The sequence below is a fragment of the Phodopus roborovskii genome, unplaced genomic scaffold, assembly GCF_943737965.1.
Source record: "Phodopus roborovskii unplaced genomic scaffold, PHOROB, whole genome shotgun sequence".
Classification (NCBI taxonomy): Eukaryota; Metazoa; Chordata; class Mammalia; order Rodentia; family Cricetidae; genus Phodopus; species Phodopus roborovskii.
Genome location: NW_026126409.1, coordinates 12848876 through 12875061, shown reverse-complemented (window position 1 = coordinate 12875061; position 26186 = coordinate 12848876). Strand labels below are relative to the sequence as shown.

General features: G+C 40.7%; 1 protein-coding gene and 1 non-coding gene across 3 annotated transcripts; both read right to left on the bottom strand.

Moving 5' to 3' along the window:
- Positions 1 to 1478: 1478 nt before the first annotated feature.
- On the bottom strand, positions 1479 to 24299 carry Cdc16 (cell division cycle 16). 2 transcript variants are annotated; one of them, XM_051182049.1, is made up of 18 exons: positions 24109 to 24299; positions 22947 to 23001; positions 22763 to 22860; positions 21378 to 21416; positions 20926 to 21066; positions 19116 to 19275; positions 18187 to 18278; positions 17192 to 17325; positions 16013 to 16092; positions 14787 to 14836; positions 13925 to 13998; positions 13036 to 13161; positions 11864 to 12016; positions 10376 to 10439; positions 7947 to 8008; positions 6075 to 6210; positions 4548 to 4638; positions 1479 to 2110 (listed from the first exon to the last, which is right to left on the bottom strand). In XM_051182049.1, exons 1-18 carry the CDS (start codon positions 24154 to 24156, stop codon positions 1851 to 1853), a joined length of 1863 nt encoding a protein of 620 aa, XP_051038006.1. In that variant the 5' UTR covers positions 24157 to 24299; the 3' UTR covers positions 1479 to 1850. The 2 variants fall into 2 exon arrangements, with proteins under 2 accessions (XP_051038006.1, XP_051038007.1); XM_051182050.1 differs by lacking the exon at positions 22947 to 23001 and having other exon boundaries at positions 24109 to 24213.
- On the bottom strand, positions 3795 to 3901 carry LOC127220504 (U6 spliceosomal RNA). The gene has a single exon (XR_007834373.1). It is a non-coding gene; the product is annotated as a U6 spliceosomal RNA (small nuclear RNA).
- Positions 24300 to 26186: the final 1887 nt, after the last annotated feature.

Here is a 26186-nt window from a genome sequence, read left to right as displayed (position 1 = left end):
TTGTTTTGTTTTGTTTTTTTTGGGAGGGGGGTGGGATTCGAGACAGGGTTTCTCCTTCAAACAGACCTGCTGGCCCTGAACTCACAGAAATCTGCCTGCCTTTGCCTCTGGAGTGCTGGGATTAAAGTATGACACCACTGCCTGGCTTGTTTTTCCTTTAATTTCTATAAAAGGAACAGATACTGTGGAACTGAAAAATATAATGGCTCAGACATGAAAATTCATTTGGGGGCATTCAGTACGAAACCATCTGCTATACCAGTGTTCCTATGGAAAGATGTGAAGTAGAAACAACCTCCAGAAGCTGTGGGCCAGCTTGCCTGGTGTAGTGGACTGGCTAGCCTAGTGTAGTGGAAGTCAAACAGATGTTTCTAACAAGGTGAACTGTTGAGGACTGACATTCACAATGGTATAAATGTTCCAGTTTTCATACAATGAAATGCACTTGCCATATATGTGCACACCGTCATGTGCACACATACACGACACTGTACAAGAGCAAATATTATTTTAAGACATTTTACTCATTGAGCTTTACCTACACTGTGATGTATTGTCTAGCATAGATGTGGGTTATTTGTACACTGTGTGAAAATATATTGTTCTGATTGGTGTAATAAAATGCTTTAACAACCAGTAGTTAGGAAGAGGTTAGGTGGGAGTTTAGGAGACAGAACATGAATTAAAGTTAATGGGTTGATTTGAGTTGTGGGAGCTGGTGAGGCATGTCTAGGCTGGGGCTGAGCTTTCGTAGTTAATGATGGGTCTCTGTGTTGTTTTTTGTGAGCTGGCAGCCTAAGAAAAGTTTGATTACACACAGATGTACTTTAGATAGCCACAGTTGAAAGGAAAATAAGAAAAAATGTTCTTATAAACAACAGTTAAGAGCTGGATGAATATCAGCCAAGATAAAGTCAAAGTTATCAGTGAGACATTACATATTGAATGTATCTGTGTGTGGTCACACACTTTGAGGAAGGCAATACACCATGTGAGTTCCAGGGACTGAACTAAGGGTCTTGGTAGCAAGACTTACATTTCATGGGCCCACTTTTTATTTAAAGATAGGGTCTCACTAATATAATCCTGGCTGTTCTGGAACTCACTACATAGACTAGGCTGGCCCTGAACCTGCCCTCTTCCTTCAGAGTGCTGGAACAAGAAGAGCTGAAGAGCAATACATCAATCAGTAATAGTAAAATGTTAACAAAGGGACACACCAGGTAAGGGACATACTCTCTATGGTACTGAATGAGTGTTCCCATACCTCAGGCATTTGAACACTTGATCCCCAGATGTTGTCACCATTGCCTCGAGAATATCTTTCATCTACTTTTAGTCCACTCTGCATCATGCATGTGGTTGGGATGTGATTAGCTTCCTGGTCCAGCTAGCTACCATGCCTGACTGCTGCATGCTTCTCTAGCACAATAAAATTCATCCCTCTGAAACAAGAAATGAATTCTTCCTTCACTAAGTTGTCTTGATCATAGAATTTTATTACAGCAACAGAAAGGTAGCTGATACATTCTACATCTTGGGAACATTTCTCAAAAATTATTTCAAAGTCTTTATTGAAAAAGAAAGACACAATGAACAGTTTGCCATCTTTATTCAACTATATATAACTACTATGTAGAATCAGAAGATCAGAATATAAATGCCGCCAAGGTGTGCTATCCCATCTCTTAATTCAGGCCACTGGTCCTCAATATAGAGATGTAGTTTGGACTCACATTAGGAAGTGGGGAATTCTTAAGACTAGCAAGGATGCAAGGGAATACTGACCTACACTAGTGCACAGGGGCGGGCGGGATGGGGTGGGGTGGGTCCTGGACCACTGTCTCAAGTTAAGTGCTGTGGTCTGACATAGATGTCTCTAACATCATGTCACTTTCATTCATTTCAATTTCAAAAGTTTCTTCCAAGGGAGGTCTGGAGTCTGGAGTTTTAGTGGAGTTTTCCAGAGGTGCGAGCCCTGCTTCCTCTGTGTTTGGCTTTTCTACTTCAAAGTCCCTGAAATCCCACGGAGGTGAGATGATGTTTTTTAGTGTCTTCATTGTATGCACATCAAAGTCATAACATTTTAATTTGTCTTTAATGTCTGCTCCTAAAAAGAAACACCGCAATTGGAAAACATGAAATTCTACCATAAGTAGTGTAACACTGCTGCCATTGCCTTTAATTCCAACTGTACTTTATAGAGCATGAACAAGGTGGGCAGGGGAATGCCATCTTTTTCCCCTTTGGTCTTTATTTCCACCATTTTCAAAGGAGATGCTGAGAAGTTTTCAAAGCACACACAATCATGGTTCCTTCACGGGTCCACTGCTGACTGTTTCCAAAGCTTGAGTAATGTTATTCCTTAGACCATGCTGGGTACAGTCACTAATCTACTGCTCATAGAAACTGAAGTATATTTTCAAGTTATGTCAAAGTATATAAAAATGTTAAGATTAATGTATATTTGGGCCAATGTAGTCGGATAGATTAGGTTCAGTAATTTCATACATAACTAAAACATTATGCACTTCATACTAATAACTTTCAAGACTAGGTACTTTGGTATAAGATGACATAGCATTCTAAAAATAAAAACAGTAAGCAGTAAGTTGTAACTTGACACTTGAATGTGCTGAGAAACACCTCAGCGATCTGTAAAGCACACTTGAGGTATGCCTGTAAAGGCCGTTCAGGAGAAATAATTCAGAGGGGAGGACCTGTACCAAATGTGGGCAGTGACACCCCTAAGCTAAGGGCCCAGATGGGATAATAGATAGAAAAGGAAAAAGGCAGCAGACATAGCATTTTCTTCTCGATTTCCTAGCTGCCATGTGGTAATTTGCTCTGCTTTCTCCTGCCTTAGATTGGAGCTCCTGAAACTGTGTCAAAACAAGTCTTTTCCCAATAGTTTCCACACAGAAACAAAAAGCCTGGCAAGAAGCTGGAACTCAGGCTCCTCCCCCACAAGTCACAGGGGATGCCTACTATTGGTGGTAAGCTTTTTACCCTGGGTCTTCAGAGTGAGAGAGAGAGAGAGAGAGAGAGACAGAGAGAGAGACAGAGAGCGTGCGCACGTGTGTGTGTGTGTGTGTGTGTGTGTGTGTGTGAGAGAGAGAGAGAGAGAGAAGGAGACAGAGAGCGTGCGCACGTGTGTGTGTGTGTGTGTGTGTGTGTGTGAGAGAGAGAGAGAGAGAGGAGACAGAGAGCGTGTGCACGTGTGTGTGTGAGAGAGAGAGAGAGAGAGAGAGAGATTTAAGACTGTATATATAGCTCAAACTGATCTAGATGCTATGATACTCCTGCTGCAGCAACCCAAGTGGTATGATTATAGACATGTACTACTACTTCCAGCATCTTTGCCCTTTTTTTAAAATTTTTAATTTAAATTTGAAATAAATTTGTTTTACATATCAAGCCAAGTTCCCACACCCTCCTGTCCTCCCCTGTTCCCCCCACCCACCCCCATCTCATCCCCTTTCTGCTCCCCAGAGAGGGTGAGGCCTTCCATGTGGGATTTTTAAAGTCTGTCATATCATTTGGAGCAGGGCCTAGGCCCTTCGCCATGTGTCTAGGCTAAGAAAGTATCCCTCTATGTGGAATGGGCTCCCGAAATCTATTCATATACTAGGTAAAAATACTAATCCACTACCAGAAGCCCCATAGACTACTCAGTCCTCCTAACTAACACCACATTCAGGGAGTCTGGGTCGGTCCTGTGCTGGTTTCCCAGCTATCAGACCGGACATGAGCTTCCCTTTGTTCAGTTTTTGTGGGTTTCTCCAGTCTGGTCTAAGAATGTGGAGTGCTTCAGGAATTTGCATGTCATCCTTGTGCAGGGACCATGCTAATCTTCTCTGTATCATTCCAATTTTAGTATATGTGCTGCTGAAGAGAGCACATCTTTGCCCGTCTTTAATGCATTTTTGTTTTCTAGCAGGATTTTTTTTTTTTTAATTGTAGAAATGAAATTTCTGATATGCTGTGTTGTGAGTCTGGCATGCCTTTCATTCTTGTAATGGTGTTTAGTTCTTCATTTTAGTAAGCTCAGTTTATCATTTCCCCCTCTAAGGTTTTCCTTTCTACAGTCCTAACGTTTAACCTCAATGAACTCTCCTGACCTCAAAATACTTGTTCCTAAATAAGTGCCAAGAATAGCAATAATATTTAAAATTATCCTATTGTTTATCATTATAAAAGTATTTCAAAGTATATGAGTCACTATTAAGTAAATTAAAGGCATCTTAATTTTCCATTAAAATATAGATTATTATGTTGTGTTCTGTATTATAAGACAATGGGGATAAAGTCATTCATCTGCTGTGGAGAAACATCTCTTATTTCCTCTTCTACTGTGCAGTAAGCCTCTTCGGAACTACCATGTTTCACAAATGTTCTATGTACAGCAAGTACTCACCTTGAAGTGAGTCACTAACTTGTATTGCATTATTCTGACAAATCAAATAAATTCCTTGAATTCCGAACATTGGATGAGACTTCAAGAGACCAAACACAGAATACACTGCAGGAGAATGATTTAGTCTTACCAATATAAGCTTCAGAATCGCCAATGTACATTTCAATGCAATGTCCCAGCATAGTAACAGAAAATGTGTCATCTCTCCTCAGACCAAGAGCCTGCCAAAAAGACAGAACAAAGTTGTTAGAATGTTACCCTCCCCTTCATTAGAAAACACTTTCATGAGGCATTCTATAGAGTCTAGAATATATTCAAATGTGTACATTCAAAGATCATACAAGATCAGAAAACTTCCTGAGGCTGATCAGCTCAGTAGTCCTATAACCACAAGACTAACTAGGACTGCATGTAGCCTGAATATTGTTAATTGACTCTTTAAGACCAATTAGGAACTTACTACACCAATGAATCTTCCTTTGAAATATTGCAGCTGGGTGATGGTGGCAATACACTTTTAATCCCAGCACTTGGGAGGCAGAGGCAGGTGGATCTATGTGAGTTCAAGACCTGCCTGGTCTACAGACTGAGTTCCAGGGCAGCCAGGGTTGTTACACAGAGAAACCTTGTCTCGAAAAACTAAAAAAAAAAAAAAAAAAAATGAAATTTCTTTGCCTCATATTATATGTTTGTCCAAATATCACTAGTGAATTGAGCCTAAGGCCCACAAGTTGTCAAATTCCAACATTTCTAAACCTATGGTGTCTTATAGTTTATAGTTCCTTGCTGCTGCTGTGACCAGGCACAGGTTGCTCTGCCTGGGAAATGTGTACATTGTGGCCAGGAGGGAAAAGACCATGTAGAGACTATGTAAAGGTAGTATAGAAAGTGTGTGATTGTCTAAAACATTTATTTACAAACTACCAATCTGAGAGGGTTTTATAAGAGTTTCAGAGCAGGCATCTGCAGCTTGTAAAACCCAGACTTAAGAATAGCCATGTGCCATGTGTCCTGTATAAGGAAGAAAGTGACACTGGCTGCCTGGTCTGAAGACTGAAGCCTTTTTCTAATACACACATGCTTGTGCATGCACACACATTTTAATGCATATACTAGCATGCCAATAAAAAAAGTTACATCTAGGTACATTAAAGTACAAAAAACGAGTTAGATGATTATGATGGCTTTTTTAAAAAACCCCTGTGATCATTGTGATTATTTATTAAAGCTCAATTTGTCACTCCCCCTCTTTTTTATGGACCTTCAAAACACCTACCACAAGATCCATATTGTTCACGAAATAAGGCACGTGAACTAAGAAAAGATCCTTTGTTATAATAAATATGCAAGCTGTTTTTGTTCATCTACAAAGGGAACACAGTGTTAATGGTATAAGTTCCATGGGAATTTCTGCTCTTCTTAAGTGAACAAACATCCAGATGGGATGAATGATAAATTCCTCAGTGCCTATGCAGCACCAGCCTCACACTTACTTCTAATCTGATGAACACTATACAACATGCAGACTTTCTTTGCAGAAAAAAGAATAAACACAGGGTTCCTAAAGAAGTTTGAACTTGTAAATAAGTAAAAGATTTTTTCAAAGCAAGGAGCATATATTAACCCTAGTTAAAGTAATACGAAGCTGAAGACATACTGTGTGGAAATAGTCCACGGCGTTTTCGAAGTTGCCCATCAGACTGTGAATGTATCCTATAGCAGAATAGGTGGACGCATTCTGAGGGATTAGCACCAGTGCCTGCCTGTGGTAATCCAAAGCCTCATCATATTTTCTGTTCAAAGACACAGGGAAGAGGAGGAGGAGGAGGGAAGACAACAATTACAGGGTGCAATAAAATTACTAATTAAAAAAAAAAATCCTATTTGTCTGTGTGAATTCACAGGCTTTCCTCAGAGATATAGTCTCCAATGTTAACTATTCCATACTTACTTTTATGGATTTCAATATCTTAAAATATATTTTCCTGTGGAGTATGGTGCAACACATCTTTAATCTTTAGATTCAAGCAGCAGAAGCAGGCAGATAACTTTAAGTTTGAGGCTAGCCTGATCTACACAATGAATTCTAGGCTAACCAAGGCTACTTATGTTTACTTACTTATCTAGTTTCCTGGATTATCCCTTAGCTAGATGAGGAACTCCTGCATAAAGCGGTTGTCCTCTGACTCAGCTTCATCACACACCAATTTTTCCTGACATATAATCCTTCCATACCCAGAGCAATTAAAAGAAACCAAAAAGAGTTTTGCTTTATGTCTTAGTTAGGGTTTCTACCCTGGTAACTCTTATTAAGGAAAATATTTAATTGAGGCTAGTTTACAGTTTCAGAGGTTTAGTTCATTACCATCATGGCTTGAAGCAAGGCAGCATGCAGGCAAACAGTGCTAGAGAAGGAGCTGAGAGTTCTTAAATCTTGACTCAGAAGCAACAGGAAGTGGTCTGAGACACTGGGTGCGGCTTGAGCATATGAGACCTCAAAGCCTGTATCCACAGTGATACACTTCCTCCACAAGGCCATATCTACTCCAACAAAGCCACACCTCTTAATAGTGCCACTCCCTAAGAGCCCATGGGGGCAATTACATTCAAACTACCACACTTTAACATATAAATTACTTAGAATAGCATTTTCTGAAGTTATTGGAATATTTGCTCTGTAAGTCTTTTGTGGAAAGGTTTTAATTTAGTTAAAGTCTAAGAAATATTGGAGCTTTAATGGATAGTCAAGACTCCTGACCCCAACCCACAACCTCTGCCAATGTGTTTCTGCTTGTTTTTTTGAGTGTTACGCTATAGCCCAGGCTGACCCTTAAACTTGCAGCAATCATCCCACCTCATACCCCAAGTCCTAGGGACTACCCATGTTTAGGTGTGTGTTGGCTTGGTCTAGCACACTTACTAACTTCTGAATAATCTAGAGTTCCCAAGACTTAATGCAAACAAAACAGCCCCTACCCTGCCCCCCCTACGGTCTCATGTATCATAGGCTGGCCCCCAACTCATAGTGTAGCCTTGATGACCTTGAACTTTTCATCTGCTTGCTTCTAGCTACTGCAAACTGGGATCACAGACACACGTGTCACCATGCTGGTTTTATGCTATGCTGGGAAGCAAACCAGGGCCCCTCGAATGCTAGGTAAGTACTCTATCAACTGAAGTGTATCGCTTGGCAAAGAACTCATTTTAAACTGTCACCATGAAACTTATGGGGAAACAAATGTAGAATACAGGTATGGTTTTAACTAGACTTTATTGTTCAGGTGCCTCCAAATTAATTTAGTATACTAAGGTTTTTTAATGTAAGGAAAGGAAAAAAAAAGACATGGCTATACTTCTCAATGTTTCTAAAATAAAACTGAAGTAGTAAAAAAGGGGATGATGGTGCTTGTTGAATTTGAGCAGCCAGGAACAGGGACTGGAGGATATCATGAAATAAAAACACAGAAAGGCTATTCAAAATAAACTTTTGTCACAAAGAATATAACTGAATATGCTCTACATCACTTACTTGAGTTTTCTGCAGACATGCCCCAAGTTGTTCAACAAAGGTTCCCATTTGTCAACTGTTACCTAGAACACAGCAACATCAAGCTCCATGTCACCGTTAAGCCTGGTTTGTTTGTACTGAATCATCTCACAGCCTCCAAGTTGCAAGTTGGGCTGTTTCCTGCTAAGGGCCTCCTCCATGCAAAGGTAAACCTGCTGGTTCATTCAACTCTCTTCACCACTAGCTGAGCCTTCCTGAGAACTTTACTGTAATGAGCACAATGTTGTTCCAGAGTCCATCCATGCCAGAGAAATTGTAATTGTGTACTTGCCACCTAGAGTTAGTTTGAAACACTGGATCTTTATAGCCATCAGCCTATTAAATATTTCCATCTAGAAATGTTACAGCACTTTCAATTCAGTATGCCATGTTAATTTGTCTTTCCCTAGTCATTCTAGCTCACTGTAAATGTCCAAAGCAGCCAATCAATGGGACAGGACATCTGGCCTGTCTAAGAGTCCCAGAGCTTGTTCAGTTCACTTGGCAGGCCCGACTCCAACTCCGTAAACATTGGCTTCCCAGTATCAGAAGGCTGGCTGGGCACCTATCCTACAAACTCAGCTAGGATGTCTTCTTCTGAAACTTCTCATTTTACATTTCCCAGGGTAATTTGTCAACTCTAACACCATTTCCAAGGCCTTTAACTTACCTGCCCCATTTCTTGATATCTGAAATGTCAAATCCAAAACAAAATGATTTCTGAACTTGTCATTTCTGCCTCTGAAATACCTTGCTCCTCATTTCTGTCTAGCTAACTAACGTCAGCTTACTAAGGATGGGATGTGTGACATACCCCAAACCCTTCCTGGCCACTGTCATATTTGGGTGTTGGGTGAACAACCCTTGCATGTGATATCTTCCTATCTTCCTTCATATTGCATCACTGCTGCAAATTACCTACCTGTGTTTTCTGATGGATCTGAGGGCAGGAAATATGGAAATAGTTCTTATTGTATCTGACAGTTCTGAGCTCATGACTGGTACTTATTAAACACGTGAGGCAATAAACAAAGGGTCACCTTTTAAAATGCTTTGAAGACTAGATTTAGGGGCTCAGCCCATGCAAACAAAAGATGCTTCTGAGATTCTTAGGCAAGAGCAGCTTCTCTTGAGCTAGCTCAAGAGATCTTACTGAAGTTATCCTTTCCTATAGCTTCTGATTGGTGTGCTGGTATTTCAACTGTAGTATGTTCTCACATTTAAGTTTCTGTAAAATTGCAAATTGCTTATGAATGAAAAAATGTATATATTTGGCTTTACAGACAGGGTTTCTCTGTGTAATAGCCCTTGCTGTCCTGGAACTCAGAGATTCACATGCTTCTGCCTCTGTAGTGCTGCGTCTGAAGGCGTGCACCACCATGCCTGGCTGAAAGAATATTTTTAGGAGTAGCTCAGGAACATACTTCTCAAACTTTCCTATGCATGAGACTCTGAGTGTTGCTAAAACTGTAACTTTTATTAACAGATCTTAGGACTGTTTTTGTAAACTGGTTCCAGGTGATGCTCCTGCTACTGGAGCAGTGGACAGCTAAGGTATTTAACTGTCTCAAAGATGGGATGTGGTGAGTGGTAATCCTACTTTAACAAAAACAACAGTATGATTCAGAACTGCCCATGACTCAGCTAAGGAAAAACGCACTTTACAGACACATGTGTGGAACACACAGGAGTATGTTTGTAAGTTCAAATGATCAACAGTAAAAGGCAAAGTAGTCACAGCTCAATCTATGGAGTTGGCAGACTCCCCGGTGGCTGAGTCTGTTAAAGAGAGACACACAAACACAAAGGAAGGGAGTCCCCAAGCACGAATGTGCAAAGTAACACCCTTGTGTGGAACTCAGAGCAGAGTAAGACTACAAAGACCAGTTAAAGAAACCAGAAATCAAAAGAGCAGTCACATGGAAATCTCTTAGCTATACAGGCTTACATTTAAAATTACTGTTTATGAATAATACCAGTATGAATACAGCCTTGCCACTTGGAAGGTTAATTCCTTAGCATTAATTCATGAGAACAAAAGGTCTGAATTTGAATGACAACTGGGTCTGCTGCCAACTGCAGTTTTTACTGACAAGGCTCTCTAAAGCTCTAGAGAAACAGTATCAAATAAATGACGAATACTTCCACCAACCATTAGAAATCACCAAAAGAAAGACCCCAACCCAACCTATGTGTTTTCAATGCTACCCCATGTCCCAGCCAGTAACTGCTCTTTAACCAGATCTGAGCTCATGTCTTCTGTGACATGAAAGTCAACTAAGAAGCATAACACCGTCAAGTTACTTGTGCCAACTATTAGGTTACTCTCTTCTAGGAGAAAGACTGTCTGCATTCCCCATGTCCAACAGTAACTGCTCCAGGCTGCCTATGTGTGCACATAGAGATCTTACCTCATTCCCAATGGCTTTAATTTTTTCCAGAGCATCAAGAAACCACTTTTCTGCTGTTTTCCATCTAAAACAGAGGAGAGGAGGTTCACAGTTATTTCAAAATTGCAAAGATAAACACTGAAGAAAACTTGAATATCTTAGCAGAACTAAAAATAACCTGGAAACTGCTGAAAATAATTCCCATTACACCACAAATAAAAACAAAGTATAATGGCATATACATGAAAATGCCATAATGAAACTCATCACTTTGTATAACTCCAAAAAAAAAAATTTAATGCAAAAGAAGAAAAAAAAATGAGCAAGACAAACAGCTAATCTTATGACATTAATATTACACAAGTTGAGGATTTAGGAGCGATAAGTCAATTCTCATGATGAGTGGTATTTAGACTCCTGTAAATGTCTGGCCACAATATTTCATCAACTAAACAATGACTGACCTTATTTAACATATACTATCAATTTACTAACACTGAACATATAGCCAACAGCATAATCATTCACCTACTGTCCAGCTAGTACACATTCCCTTGAAGCCACATGATGGCTACTTAGGTTTCATCAAGAAGCAGCAGTAAATTTGGAAATTCCCAGGACACTCAAGATGGCTGACAACCATCTTGTACCCTCTGGCTTCTGTAGACACCAGGCACACATGTGATATGCAAACATGCAGGTAAAAAACACTCATAAACATAAAGTCATAATCCTTATTTTTGTAAGGCTACAAGCCCTCTTTACATAACTTAACTGAAAATTTTTTGAAGATCTTTTTATTTTACATGTCTAAATGTTCTGCCTGAATTTATGTAAGTGCACCATGTGTGTGTCTGGTGCCTGCAGAGGTCAGAAGGGAGCATTGGGTCCCCTGGAACTAGAGTTACAAATAGTTGTAAGCCACCATGAGGGCGCTTGGAACTGAACCTTGGTCCTCCACAAAGGCAGCAAGTGTCCTTATCTGCTGAGCCACCTCTCATAGTCCCATCACCTAGAATTTAGAACACAACAGTGAGGTCTGTGCTTACATTATGGGACATAGAGTTTCTCTTTGAGTATGACTCCAAATTACTTGTTCTTTAGTCAAGCTACAGAAAAGCTACTACCAGGAAACTAAAGACTGGATTACTCTAAGTGGATAAACATTTTTTTTGTCCTAACAATAACTAATCCCAGGATATTTTTATCTTAAGATGTGAAATACTTACTCAAAGGTGGGAATCTAACATCTAGTTGACAAAGATGAATAAAGATTCTGTGGGGCCTCCAGGCCACATGGTGGGTACTGGAATTTGTGGCAGCTCACATTAAAGGAGGACCAGAATACAGTTTAGTGTTTTAAGGGACTCCAAGAAGGGAATTTCTACCTTTGAATTCACCCCTAAAATAACACATCTAAAATTAAAAATCTGCTGAAGAGCAAGTATGGTCTGCATAAGGTCCCACTTATGCAGAGCTGATGCAAGGGCTGAGCCCTCCACTACTTACTCTCCATTCTGGAAGGCAACCACTCCAACCTCATGGATGACAAAGGGATCTTCTGGGGCAATGCTCAGAGCTTGGCCAAAGAATCGTTCAGCCAGTTTAGAGTTATTGGTCAAACCATATTCTAGTCCAATATACAGCATTGGCAAGTGACACCTGAAAAGATTTGAAAGTTTCACATATTCAATACCAAAATGTTGTAATGCAACAGAAATTTATCAGCTTTAGATCTCAGATCCTATCATTTACTTCTTCCTAACTCTAAAGTATGGTCCAAACAGAAAAAGAAAGAACTCATTAGAAAACATACTAACAGAAGATGAGATATTGGCCTTAAAAGACAATACTTTAAATAAGCTAGCTTAATATTCAAAGAACTAAACTGTGTTTATAAAATTGTGTTGCAAAATAAGTGAAAAGTTTAAGAACAGTGCCCCATCAGAGAACAGCAATAAAAAAAAAAAAAAAAAAAAATCAATGACTTTTATATATGTCTGTGACTGAGTGCGTACAGGAGCCCATGAAGGCCAAAAGCAGACATCAGATTCCCCTAAACTGTACTTACAGGCTGCTATGATTTGCCATGTGGGTACTGAAAACTGAACCTTGGTCTTTACAAGAGAAATTAAGTGCTCTTAACTGCTAAGCCAGCTCTTTAGGGCCTCCAAAATAAAAATTGTAATAGAGAACCAAATAGTAATGAAATAAAACAAATCACTAAAAGTATTTATAAACATATTTAAATAGGTTGAAGGAGCCACGAGAACAAGGTATAACAAGACAGAATCTATCCACTAGTAGATCTACTAAAGAGACTAAAGCAAGTAGTAACATAAGGACAATGAAAAATAAGTGCCAGGCGTTGGTGGTGCATGCCTTTAATCCTAGCACTTGGGAGGCAGAGGCAGAGAGAGGCAGGCAGATCTATGTGAGTTCGAGGCCAGGTTCAGTTTCTAGTACCCACATGGCAACTCACACAGCAAATGACTCAGTAACAGATGAGACATAATAATTTTACTATGAATACTGCCATTCTTCATGAGCATGTAAAAAAAAAAGGGGGGGGGGGAATCCTGTGCTCAATTCTCCCCATGGTCGCATTTCCTAGTCTTTCTTGCTCTTGACTGGGCAGGTAGAAGCCCCTCCTGGCACTGAGTCAAGCTGCTGTGCCATACCCTTTCATCAGCTGGGCTGCTGTGAAATAAGCAGCCATCGCTTGGTCATGCTCACTCTCCACAGCAAAGGAATGCCCATAGGCTATCCAAGCAGGCCCATAGGTCTTCTCCAGTGTGGTAGCTTTGCTGGAACAAAAGCAATATTCAAGTCATGTATTTATTCTTCAGTTTTCTAAGTACATGGTGTCGAAAACATTAATAACATCAAGCAAACAAACTGCTAACAAACATGTACAATTGTTAATGCAACTAACTTAAGACAATACATACATTTTAAGAAATTTTAGGAGTCCTGTGCTTTTTAGATAGAGTAATTATAGCTAAACTCATTAGGATACTGTATGCAACTTACAAATACTTCTCATATAGCAGCTCAATCTAGACCTGGGTGTAACACTGGTGGCACAAATGGCCACATGATGTGGGCCTGTTTTGAGCCAGGTACCATATTGGCACCCTGGGTGTAAGAAAACTTGAAACCACAGCAGATACTTCCAGGAGCCTACTTATTCTATGGTAACACTGAGTTAACCTAACCTAATCTCATTCAGAGTTTAATGTGTTTTCACTACTAGCAAAAGCTAAGGCTGATAGTGTACAGGAAAAGCCTTTTCAAACTACATCATTCTGTTTCCTGTTCTTGTTTACAAATAAAACACAATCTAAGCTCTTGGAGTGCAAGGCTTGTACCACTACTTTATCTCTCTGCACAGCATCCTAATGAACAGTTATACAAATAAGCAATGCATGTGAACAGAACCAGCCCAAAGAAGTATTTATTCATTCATGCTGCTTTTAACATACACACCACTTACTGCATGAAAGCTTATGAGCAAGAATTCCCTTCTCAGAGGTTCGCTACACAGAAAGGAAGAAAACAAATTCATACCTGAGATATCTTCTGGCATGCTCATTTTTATGACCAACCATGAGATAGTAACATCCCACCGCAAACCAAGACACCTAAAAAGTTCAATATTTACTATAACCAAAGACGGTTAACCTTGAACTGGAATCTAACAAGGCAGGCTAGTAGGTTAGATGCTCCCAGGTCAGCCTGAAGTAGGGATTCTCTGAGACTGCACAAACATTTACTGAGGTCTTGCATAAGAACAGATACTCCACTGAGGACAAGGGTCCTAAGCACACCTGCCTATGAGTTCTGGCTTGACTCTGGCTTTTCTTTGCCTTCTAGCTGGTTCTGAGTTGTAGTTAGCGGGATACCCTTACACTGGTTTCAGCTAAGCTAGAGACATCTTGTCTGAGACTCAGTTTCTGCTCCTGGCTTTTGTCTCTAAACTCCTGCAGCTCCTGCTCCTGTTCTCTACTCTTAGTTCTATTCTGACACTAAAGGCTGGAAGCAATCAACACAAGCTCAGTGGTGGCTTACACACACACACACACACACACACACACACACACACACACGACTATGGGACAATTACATCCTCAAGAGGGAAGCATGGAACTAAGAATCTTGTGCATCTGCAGAGCATATTAAAGGACTATGTATATTTCTATAAGCAGAGAAAAAAGGTTTCATTGAAAGTTACTGCTTTATTGTAAATATAACTGGCTTTATGGGATAGACATTAAAGAGCCATTTAATATTATCTCCAGCACTACAAGATTCTGTCTAGATGTTTTAACATAAACATTATTTGCTTGAACTTAAAAATACAAGTGACTGGCTACATATTAGCAAAATATTTTCTTAAAGTTCACAGAAGAAAAAAAATTATGTTACTTACAGGATTACCTGGATACAAGTCCACCAGTTTGTGAGAAAGATAGAACAGTTCTGTTTTAGGAAAAAGGGGAAAATGTAATTTGATATGAATAATTTAAAGTTCAGATCTGGCCTGCCCTCGGAAAACTATCCTCATGCAACAATCTCATACCTTCTTTCTCTCCAGTACTAACCCACCTGTATACACCCGGTCTAGTCCTAATGTTGGGCACCGAGCACTGGATGAGTGACTTTCTAGTGGCTTAAGGGTACACAGTGGACCACAAGAGTACAGACACCCAGCTGAGCACTTGAGGTGACAGAGAGGTTCATCTAACACACGCATTTGAGAAACCCATACACCTCATGCCACAGGCTGGGATGCAGTGTTGTAAGTCACCTACAGTCAAACTGCCATCCAAACTTTCATGTATCACAGAGTGAGAGATTTCCTCTTGAGAAATATGCCACCTCATGATGGCACATGTACACTCTGGACTCAGTATTCTAGGGGGCGGGGAGTCTGCATCTTTGATTCCAGAAGACATGATATTATAGAACCCCAGCGAGAAGAGTTTAGAGTTGAAGCTTCTCTGGTTTTTCTTTTGCCTCCTCTTGACATAACTTGCTATTCAGTTTCAAAAGACTTAAAAGCAAATATACTGCCCAACAAACTGTTTCTTAAAAAAAAAAAAAAAAAAAAAAAAAAAAAAGGAAATGCAGGTAAAGGTAAACAATTTCTAAATATTGACTTATCTGTTTTTCTATGGTAATCTTATACAAAAAAAAAAAAAAAAAAAAAAAAAAAAGACAGAAACCAAGCAGTGGTGGCTTAATCCCAACACGTGGGAAGCAGAGGCAGGTAGATTTCCAGGGTGAGGCCATCCTGGTCTACATAGTGAGTTCCAGGATAGCCAGGGCTATCCCCAAAAAAGGAAGGAAAACAGTCAAAATGAACACTTAGTAAAGCTAACATTACATTTGAAAAAAGGGAACAGGAGACAGGGAGATCATCAATCACTCTGACATGAGTGTCACCTCTGCTGTGGGCTCTGCTACACTGTGTCTTAAGTGGCCAGGATTTGTAACACAAAATTAATAGTTTAGAATGTTCTTTCCCTTACAGTTAAAGCCTGGCCTGGAGGTACACACCTATGACCCCATGGGAGGTAGGGATAGGAGGATCAGGAGTCTGAGGTCATCCCCCGCTGCTAGGACTATAGGACTGGACATACACGGGGCTCTCACCATTTGCTTTATTCAGCTCCACGAGAGTTCCTATGTGCACAGGTAAACAGCTGGCATGGAAAGGGTCCTTTTCCATCACTCTGAAATGAAAGCAGCACATGACTGCCTGGAAGGCAGCAAGATGGCAGTCCTCATCACCCTAGTCACTGCGTATCACACATGATGCTGTAACCTATAATACTTTAGTTAAAGCAATGCTTAGGTTATAAAGGAAAGGGAAGCCAGGCCTCACAGTGCATACCTACATTACCAGCTACTCGAGAGGCCAAGGCAGAAGAATGACAAGTTCAAAGCCAGCCTTGACAACTCAGTAAGACCGTGTATCAAAATAAAGGGCTGGGGCTCAGGGTCAGAACACTTGCCAAGAATGTACAAGTCCTAGGTTCAATCTAGTAAAATAAAAATAAATAGAAAACTAGTTCGGCTGGAACAAATAAAAGTAAACTTTAGCCTTTTCATTTACTTTAAAAATCAACAGAATTTTAATACATAGTCTAACAAGCTAAAAAGGACACATAGTATACATTTTTAAGAAGATCACAAGTATTTATTGAGTGATATTTTTGTGATTTCAAAAATTAAAATAAAAAACACCAATAAAAATAAAAAACAAAACAAAAATCCTCCAAAGCTCCACAAAATCTATAAACTGTAATTTAGCTCAGATGTCTGAAGAGGAAATGGAAAACTGGCATGTGGAGGAGATAGATTGCTGAGCTAGGAATATGCAAGACGGAGCACCTGGGGTCAGAGGACTGTTAGATCCAACGGCAATAAATGGTGAGTTTTACAAAACTATGGGCTAAATGACACCTTCAAACTCTCATTTCTTGGGTAGCATGGATTGATACTACCTTTTGCTTTGCTACTATTCACTTTATGTTTAAATTTCTGTGTTTCAATATAATAAGCCCAGGGAAATTATCATTCCAAAGTCAGTAGATGGCCTGGGAAGACAGGCATGTCTATTCTTCTCAAGTAACTATAGCAAATAATCAATAACTTTGTGTCTACACATATCAATAACTTTGTGTCTGGAACCTGCCACTGTTCAATACTCTACAAATGGAAAAGGTAACTTAATTATTAACAACTAATGTAAGACTATCAGAGAATCTGTGAATTAGACAGCTATGGACTGCACCATACATTGTCACATAAGAACAGGAAGATACTTACGCAGAAGTAAGCTTGTAGCACATCTTAAAATCACAGTTATAATAATGTCTCTCAGCTAAAGACACCACCACATCCAGATTCTCTTGCAAGCCATCTACTGGCCCGGGAATGACAGTTTCACTGGGCTTATTATACTGAAACAGAGAAATTTATACATAAAGTGAACAATAACAAAGCAAACAGCAGACTCAATCCATGTTTTACCTAAGACAGGAAGGCATTACATGAGAAGCACACAAGCCCCCAAAACATTGTTAATTTACCTTTTCAATTTCATCAGAGTTCCACAGCAGCATATTTCTCATACAAGTTTAGATGATACTTAGGAAGCATTTTCATATATGTAAATAATCTATTTTGGCACATGCTACATTAATAAACAATTAAAAAAAAAAAAACCTGGATTAGGCTAGGTACAACACACTTGCTGTGCAATCATGAGGCCTGCATTCCGATCCTCAGCATGTCACCTGCATGGTCACAGCCTGTAACCCAGCACTCCAGCACCCCTGTAAAACTGTACATGGTCACAGCCTGTAACGCAGGATTTCCCAGCATCCATGTAAAACTGTAAATGGTTACAGGCCTGTAATCCAGCACACATGTAAAACTGTACATGGTCACAACCTGTAATCCAGCACCCATGTAAAACTGTGCATGGTCACAGCCTGTAATCCAGCACCCATGTAAAACTGTACGTGGTCACAACCTGTAATCCAGCACCCATGTAAAACTGTCCATGGTCACAGCCTGTAATTCAGCACTAAGCAACAAGTGAATGTCGGAAGCTCAATGCCAGCTACTCTAGCCAAACAGCCAGGTTCAAGGAGAAAATTTGTGGAAAGGTGATAGAGGAAAGCATGCCAACATCAGCTCAGGTCTATATACACCTGATGCATGTGTGGATAAAAGCACATATATACACACATGCAGGAAAAGGCCAATGCTAAGGAAGGTATCTACATAAATGCAAGGTCAGGCCAGGTTTTCCTTACCTTTTTTAATTTGTTCTCAAATACAAATCGTAGCAATTCTTGTTCTTCAGCACCGAGCTTACTAAGGGGCAGTGAGTCAAGAAGTTCTTTTTCTTAAAAATGAAAACAAACAAACAACAAAGTCTTCAAAATACTCACAGGGGAAACAGCAATTAAAAACAGTTTTATAGTTTGCAATCTATGTAAATCAACTCAGGAGAAAAGGAAGTCAAAGTACAGTAGAGAATGCTGACCCTGGAAGAGCTCTAGATGGTTCCCCTAATCAGCCAGACAAAAACACAGGCCTTGGTGATGACAGTCCTGTCTCATGGCCCACTCCCCCAAGAGGCACCCTGAGCACAGCCTGGGGTCTCTACTACATACCAGCATCCAGTTCCCTAACAACTCTGCCCTGACCCAAGGTCTTCAGACACTGCAGTGAGCCCATGGTCTAAGAACCACTAATTTGGCTATGTCTGGGTGTGAACCCATTATCACACAACTCTGTTTTTTTTTTTTTTTTTTTGTTCTCTTAATGACCTACACCACAGTCCCTGAGGTAAATCAGAGTCACCCAGCAGCTTTAAATTGACTATCCTCAGAGCCCACAATCTAGAAATTGTTGATTTAACTGCTCTGAAACTGGGACTTGGAAACAAAGGGATTTAAAGTGTGGCTAGGATGAAAATCACTGAATCTTGGTTTACAGCTCCCCCTCAAATCAGTTCTCAAGAAGGACTTCATGATACCACAACCCCAAAGACTATCAGCAAAAGACATTGCACTGCACAGTGTTTTGTGATGTGCTTCACATTTGGAGACATTAAGGAAGCTGGTAGTCTATGTGAGCCTATTATGTACCCTGCTCTCGAGTACACAGACTTCAGAAAATAAGGCAAACAAAACAATATTAATCATTCTATTCAACAACAACACAGGAGTTCCCAAACCTTCTTGTGCTGTCAACATGTGGTGTGATGTTAAAAGATCAAATGCTTCAAAACAGTAGACATCAAGTTTCAAAGCCTCTTTGTAGCTGTAGGTGGCCAGAGTGCGATTATCCAAAGCATCATAGATTTTCCCACGTAGAAGACAAATTGAACTCTTGATCTGTTGGCAAAATATAATTGGTTACATACTAAGTAAGACTCACTTTTGACTAAGAGATATACACTAGTAGAACACTGAGAAGTTTTTATTGTGTTCACAGTGTCATCCAACTGCCAAAGCAGAGTATGAATTAATAGATTTACCACAGCACAAAACAAAGCTTTAGTCACAACAGGCTAGGATTCTAGCACTTGGAAAACTGAGAAAGGAGGATTGCAAGTTCAAATCCAACCTGGGCTACACAGTTACAGGCTTGACTAAAGCTTCTTTGGTCAGTCTCTCTGGACACTGGTCACTAATGACTTATTCCAGTGAAGAGCTGGATAACTTCAGGAGTACTGCTTCTGGGCACATCCCTTCATATGCGTGAGATGAGAATGGATAATAAAATTGAAATAAAAGACAAAGACTGACACATAAACCAAATGAGAAGGCCCTAGAAAATATCAGACCCAGGCAGCAAGAGGGCTCCTGGTCGAGATCAGGAGTGGCCTGGGAGAGCCCAGGGACCAGAGTTAAAACCCTGGCCTTGACAGCTATACGTGCTTCTGTGTGATTTACTGTCTTGGCCTCTGTTTACTTTCCTCACTATGAAAAAGGAGGCACACACATTAATTATGGGACTCTGTAAGGACTGGAGGTGTGGACAGCTCTGTAGTCTGGTCATGTTGTTTCCTACCACCAACAGAATGTGGAACCTGATTCTATCAAGACCTTAAACCTTAAAAAACATACTAACCAAAGGCAGTGATGATTCACAGATGGGCCACTAAAGTCACAAGTGGCAAAAATTCATAAATGAATATTTAAAATAGAAGGGCCTTTGGAAGAGAATCTTAGGCAGTTTCCTGAGGTGTAAGCATTTCTAACAGGTAAGTTGATAGACAAGAGGTCCAAAAATAATAATTCCAAGGTAGGAAATGTATGTATTTCCTAGAAAAACATTAATATGCTTCTAAGCACATTATTAATAAAGGAAGAGTAAGGAAGGAGGGAGGAGAGAGATGCCTAGATGTGTAATATTCCTGTACTGTCTAAATGAGGAGCAGAGTAACCATTCCAGCTCCCTCATAACTATGCTATAAGAGAGACATGTAGATTTGGAGTAACAAGAGTACAAGTCTCTGAATGAGAAAAATGCCCTAAAGTTGCTAGGAGTAAGGCTGGCAGAGCTTCACAACGCCATGGGGCTGTATACTTTCAATGGGTGAACTGTTCCTCAAAAATAAACCACTAAAATGAGTGATGGGCCAAGTTAATAATCTCAATATGCAATTAATTGTTACTATTAGTCTGTTTCAATTTTGTGGAATTATGAATAATGCAGACTCAAACATAGCAAACGACATTATTATATGCTTCTGAACAAATAACAAATTCTTTCCTGTAAACAATTAAAGCCAATTAAGGTTCCTCTGCATATGTCTAAAACACAGAAAGGCAAAGAAGCTTTCCACCTGCTGTATGGAGCTCCAGGCACTTGTGAGGCCACACATCAAACTGGCACTCAGTCAGAAAGGTCTTCCATTAGTTGGCACAAGCAGGTAACCATAATTCTTGTACACACCGAACCCATGTAGAGGAATTTTTGTCAGGTCATGTGGGCACTTCCCACTGCTGCTGCTGAGACATGCTAACTACATTACTCACCGAGGACTGTGACATTTCCCAGTCACTGGAAGGGTCCTTCGAGCCACTTTCATCCTTCATGTATTTTTCAAAGAGCCTTCTGTTAATCGGTTCCTCCATGTCAAGAATGTCAAGAGCCTGCTGGTGCTCTTTTGCAGCATACTGTGAAGAAAACAAAAGTACCATTTGTCACCTGTGTCTTCTAGATTTCTAAAGAGCAATGACTACTACATCCATTATTTCAGTTTAAATGCCTAAACTACAACTTTCTTCGTGCATGTCAGCTTTTTATGAATTAAGAATCAATATTTTTATAGAAAATAATACTGAAGAAAAGGACATTCTTTATGAAATATCATGCTAAGTCACCAGGCTTCAGCCTCCAGGACACAAACTGCCACACATCCATGAAGGATGCATACCATTCACATCAGTCAAATTTCCACCAAATAAAACAAACTAAGCACACTTACGTGGCACCTAGCTGCAAGGTATCGGCATGCTTCATACAACTAGAAAAGAAATAAGTCACATGTACAACACGGGCATATAATGCATAAAATAATACACATTTGTACTTTAAAAGAAAATTATAAACACAAACTAAAGAGCTTTATTTCTCCTTTACAGCTCTTAAAAAAAAAAAAAAGCCTTAGACTTTTTAGACCATATCATCAAGAAAATATTAAAGGCAGGGAATCCAAGGTTGCATCTATAATCCCTCCCAACGATGCAAGAGGCTGAGGCAGGAGAACCGCCCTGAGCCTAGGAATTAGAAACCAGACTAAGGGACTGAAGATATGACTCAGAACTTAAGAGCACTCTCTGCTCTTCCAGAGGTCCTGAGTTCAATTCCCAGCAACCACAAGATGGTTTACAACCATCTATAATGAAATATGATGCCCTCTTGTGGCATGTAGGTATACATGCAGTTGGAACACTATACATAATAAATCTTAAAAAGAAAAAAAAAAAGGTAAGGAAGGAAGAAAAGAGAAACCATACTAAGCAAAACAGTGAGACCTGATCTCAAAACAAGCAAATAGGGCTGTCAAGACAGCTCAGGAGGTAAAGCACTTGCCTGAGGACCAAGACCAGAGTCTGATCCTGAGACCCACAAAGTAGGAGGACAAACTCCCTCAGGTGGTTCAGGAGCCTGCCTGTGTGTGTCTGTACTCACTTGCGCGTGCATGTGCACACACACAAATAAAAAAAAAAAACTATTTAAAAAACATCTCTTCACATAAAAACAAACTCCGTTTCTTTTAAATATAAACCAAAAACAGAGCATATACCTAATAAAAAGGACCTTAATAAGTACACAAATAAGTGAAAACATTTAATAAAGCAAAACACCAAAAAACCAGTTGACCTGAGCTCTTGGGAGCTCACGGACTTGGGAGCCCAGCTGGGAGTCTGCATGGGTCTGATCTAGGCCCTCTGCATGTGGGTGATAGTTGTGTAGCTTGGTCTGTTTGTGGGGTTCTTGGTAGTAGTATCAGGACCTGTCCCTGGTGCTTAAGCTTGCTTTTGGGAACCCATTCCCCATGCTGAAATGCCTTGCCCAGCCTTGATGCAGAAGTAGTTCAGTCCTGCCTAAACTTCATATGCCATGCTTTGGCAACTCTCATGGGAGACCTGGCCCTTTCTGAATGGAGATAGACAGAGGAGGAGTGGACACTCGTGTGTGTGTGTGTGTGTGTGTGTGTGTGTGTGTGTGTATGCGTGCTGGGGGGTTTGGTGTAGAGAGGAGGTGGGGGGAAGGAGTGGGAGAAGAGGAGGGAGGGAAAACTGTGGTCCTTATGTAAAATAAGTAAAAAAACATAATAATAAAGGAACCTAACGAGTCAGTACTTACTTTGTCCAGTTTGCGTGACCGCAGTGCATGGGCGGCTCTGTGATACTGGGCTGTGAGGTAAAGACACTGAGCCAACCAATACACATCCTGGGGTTCCTCTAAGGAGCAAAATTACACAAGTGGTCAGAGGTTTATAGAGAGATCTCTGAAGATTAGTTAGGGGGAAAAATAGCATGTCACTCACCATGAGAGAGTGAGGCTACTTTGTCTGCCCAAAACAGAGCACTCTGATACTGTTGCTGCATACAAAAAGCAAACACAGGGTGATTGCCATTGCTCCCACAGTTCTGAACAGATGTCTATTATTATAAACCCGTCAACAAACAACTCACTACAATAAGCCCCTAAATGTAGCAAGGGGCCCATCAATCATCTATGTCTTATAGCTCATCCAGTGTGAAGTTTAGTCACTGTAAGACCTTTAGAATTACAATTCAAGATCGCAGTTTAACCCATACACTACCCCCAAAAAATGTATCAGCTAATATCTAAAACAGTAAATAACTTAAGTGGTAATTGTACGGACATCTACTGACATTTATGTAATAATACTTTTAATAAGCTAAAATGAATCCCAAAGTAGAATTTAATAGAGCACTAGATTCAAATATTTAAAATGAAAACCATAACACATTAACATCCGCTGACCATGGACAAAGTCACGCCCTATAGCCAATGCTAACAATATGACAGCGGAAAGACACGCATGAATTTGTAGTGGTTAGAGTTAATTCCTGGCTTACTGCCTTCACCTCAGTTCCCCCGGATACAAGCAGAACACGGTTGCCAAACAGGTGGACAGGAGAAAGCCTTATGGAGATGAGAATATGTTCAAAACAGACGACCCCGGAGTGGAAACCCGGCCTACATCATCCTCTCTACATCTCGGTGCCAAAGAAAAGAATCACAAAACCGAGTGCTGGCTACCACGCAGACTCACAGCAAATCATAAACATTTGGTCAAATCACTACGCATCAATTCCGTTTCCCATTTACCAGGAGAGCAAGCGTTTTAGCAAAACACAAATGACATCACAATGACGTGGACTCCAGACACACCTTTCCTTAAACACTCCCTGCTGTCCACTCGGGGGAAGCGCAGGGGCCGTATTTATAGCGTTAGGTATTGTTTCAAATCCTAACCAGGGACAGCTTGCTTGCATTCCCGTTCACTCGTACTCAGCCAAATGAGAACCACTGCCCAGCCAGATCCCAAGGCCGCAATGCAAACCCGCAACCCAGCCCCGCTTGCGCGGCCCACGCACGATCTGAGCTATCAGCTGCGCGATCCCCGCCAGGCCCCACTGCCCCGAAGCCCAGCGTCCGGGAGGCCACCCGCCGCGCACCTGGTCCAAGTACTGCCGGACACGCTTCCGCAGCGGCTCCAGGTTCATGACCGCGAGGCCAGGGCAGGCACCCGACACCCACTCGACACGCCACGCGCACCCCGGGGCCAAAGGACCGAAGCCCGCCGACCACCGCCCGGATCAGACCCCGCGCGCCACACGGCACTTCCGCTCCTGACAGGCCCTACCCCGGAAGTCCCCCGCGAAAGCGTTCCCCCCTCTAGGCTGTGTCCACTCTATTGGTTCCGTGGTATTCCCGGGTGCCAGCCCCCTGTCCCCAGCCTCTTCGCCTCTTGTCGGGGAGGCAGTGCAGGGCATCTAGCCGGATTCCGTGCCGCCAGGGAGTGGGAGAGATGCGTCTATGGACACTTTTCTCTCCGGGCTGGTTTTTGAGACGGAATCTCTCAACAAGTCCCGGGTGGTCCAGAGCTGACCATGTGTACTAGACTGGCCTTTGACTACCACCTTCTGCCTACTGGGTGCTGGAATTACAAGTGTGCAACACCACACCGGGCATTTTGTGTTTTAAACATTTCATTCTGTGCACATATGTTGCTTTTTGAACGTTGAGAATGGTACCACTCAAAGTTTGTGCTGTCACCACTATGAGCAGTAGGCTGAATTATTTTCTGTGAATGTACACACATACATATATGACTGTATAATATCCCCCCCCACACACACACATTTTCTTTTCTGTCTTCTCCATTCTTAGGTAGTGATCCAGCTGTGCTCGTTAATTTGAGGTGGGTATGTGGCAAGGTATAGTTTTACCACATTTACAGTTCTACCAATTTTATGAATAGCATGATTTTATAAAGAAAATTTGTACTGTCACCACAAATGCTAAAGAGCAGAAACAGGAATTGAACTTTTAAATTATACATTATCCAGAGAGTCAGCGATCTGAGTAGATAGTGGATTAACATTTGAGCACCCTCTTTTAAATCTCATCTTCAGCCAAGAGGCCTTATAAGAAGTGGAAACAAAGGCAATTATTCCAAAGCTTAGAATTGCCTCTCTGGTCAAGATTATGTTGGTGTATATCTCCTTATGTTCTCTGCACTTTTCCTTTATCACCTCACTGTGTGGCTGGGTTTGCATAGTTCCAAGGGTGGTAAGATCTTCATTTTTCTAGCACAGACTTGGGCTGGGGTTAACATGGAACAAAACAACCATCAGCAGTGTGCATGTGCTGAGCTATTTGCAATATTGTATTGCAGATGCCTTTCTACAGTACGAAATACAAATGAACACTTACAGAATATTAAGGTCCTCATCTGCCTCTCTTCAGTGTATTTTCCTAAATTGTATAAATTTCCTATGATCTCTTTGTAAAGACTTCAATTTTTCCTTGTCTTCCCAGATACAATGACTACACATATCCACCTGGCACATTTCCTGATTTCTTCCTGTAGTTTGTATGTATGCATAATTACAGATATATCTCCTTTCCACAAAAAAAGTTAAATATACAGTATTGATTCTAAGACTTGCCTTTCCTCATTAGAACCCACTTTGTTATTTTTTTATGTTTTATAGAGTTCTCCAACTTATGGTTCATGGGTCCCATGTGACAGAGGAGAGCTATGAATGTGTCCCAAGAAAAGATGGTAAACTCTCTTAAAACAGAATGAGATTTGTATGTGGTTTGTTTTGCTTTGTCTGTAACTTGCTTGTGCAATTATCTAGGTTGTACTTTGTAGATGACATCATTATGCACCAGTGTCAACAATACCTACATTTTTCTTGTCACATCCATCAGATTAGGCTAAGCTATGGTGCAGTTCAAACGACTCCTTTATATCTTGCTGGCGGGGCTGTGATGCTCAAGGACTGGACCACTGGGCACTCAGATATTTGGTAAACACTGCACTAAGTTTATTAGGGAGGGTGTCTATAGATGTGATTAATTTTGAACAAGTGAACTGAGGAAAGCAGAAGTCCTTCCCAGTGTGGGTAGGCCTCCACATCTAGCCTGTTAAAAGACTAAGTAGAATAGAAAAGCAGAGTAAGTTCAGGTCAGTCTCTACCAGGATGTTTTAAATGGATGTCAGCTTCTCCTTGCTTTGCATTCA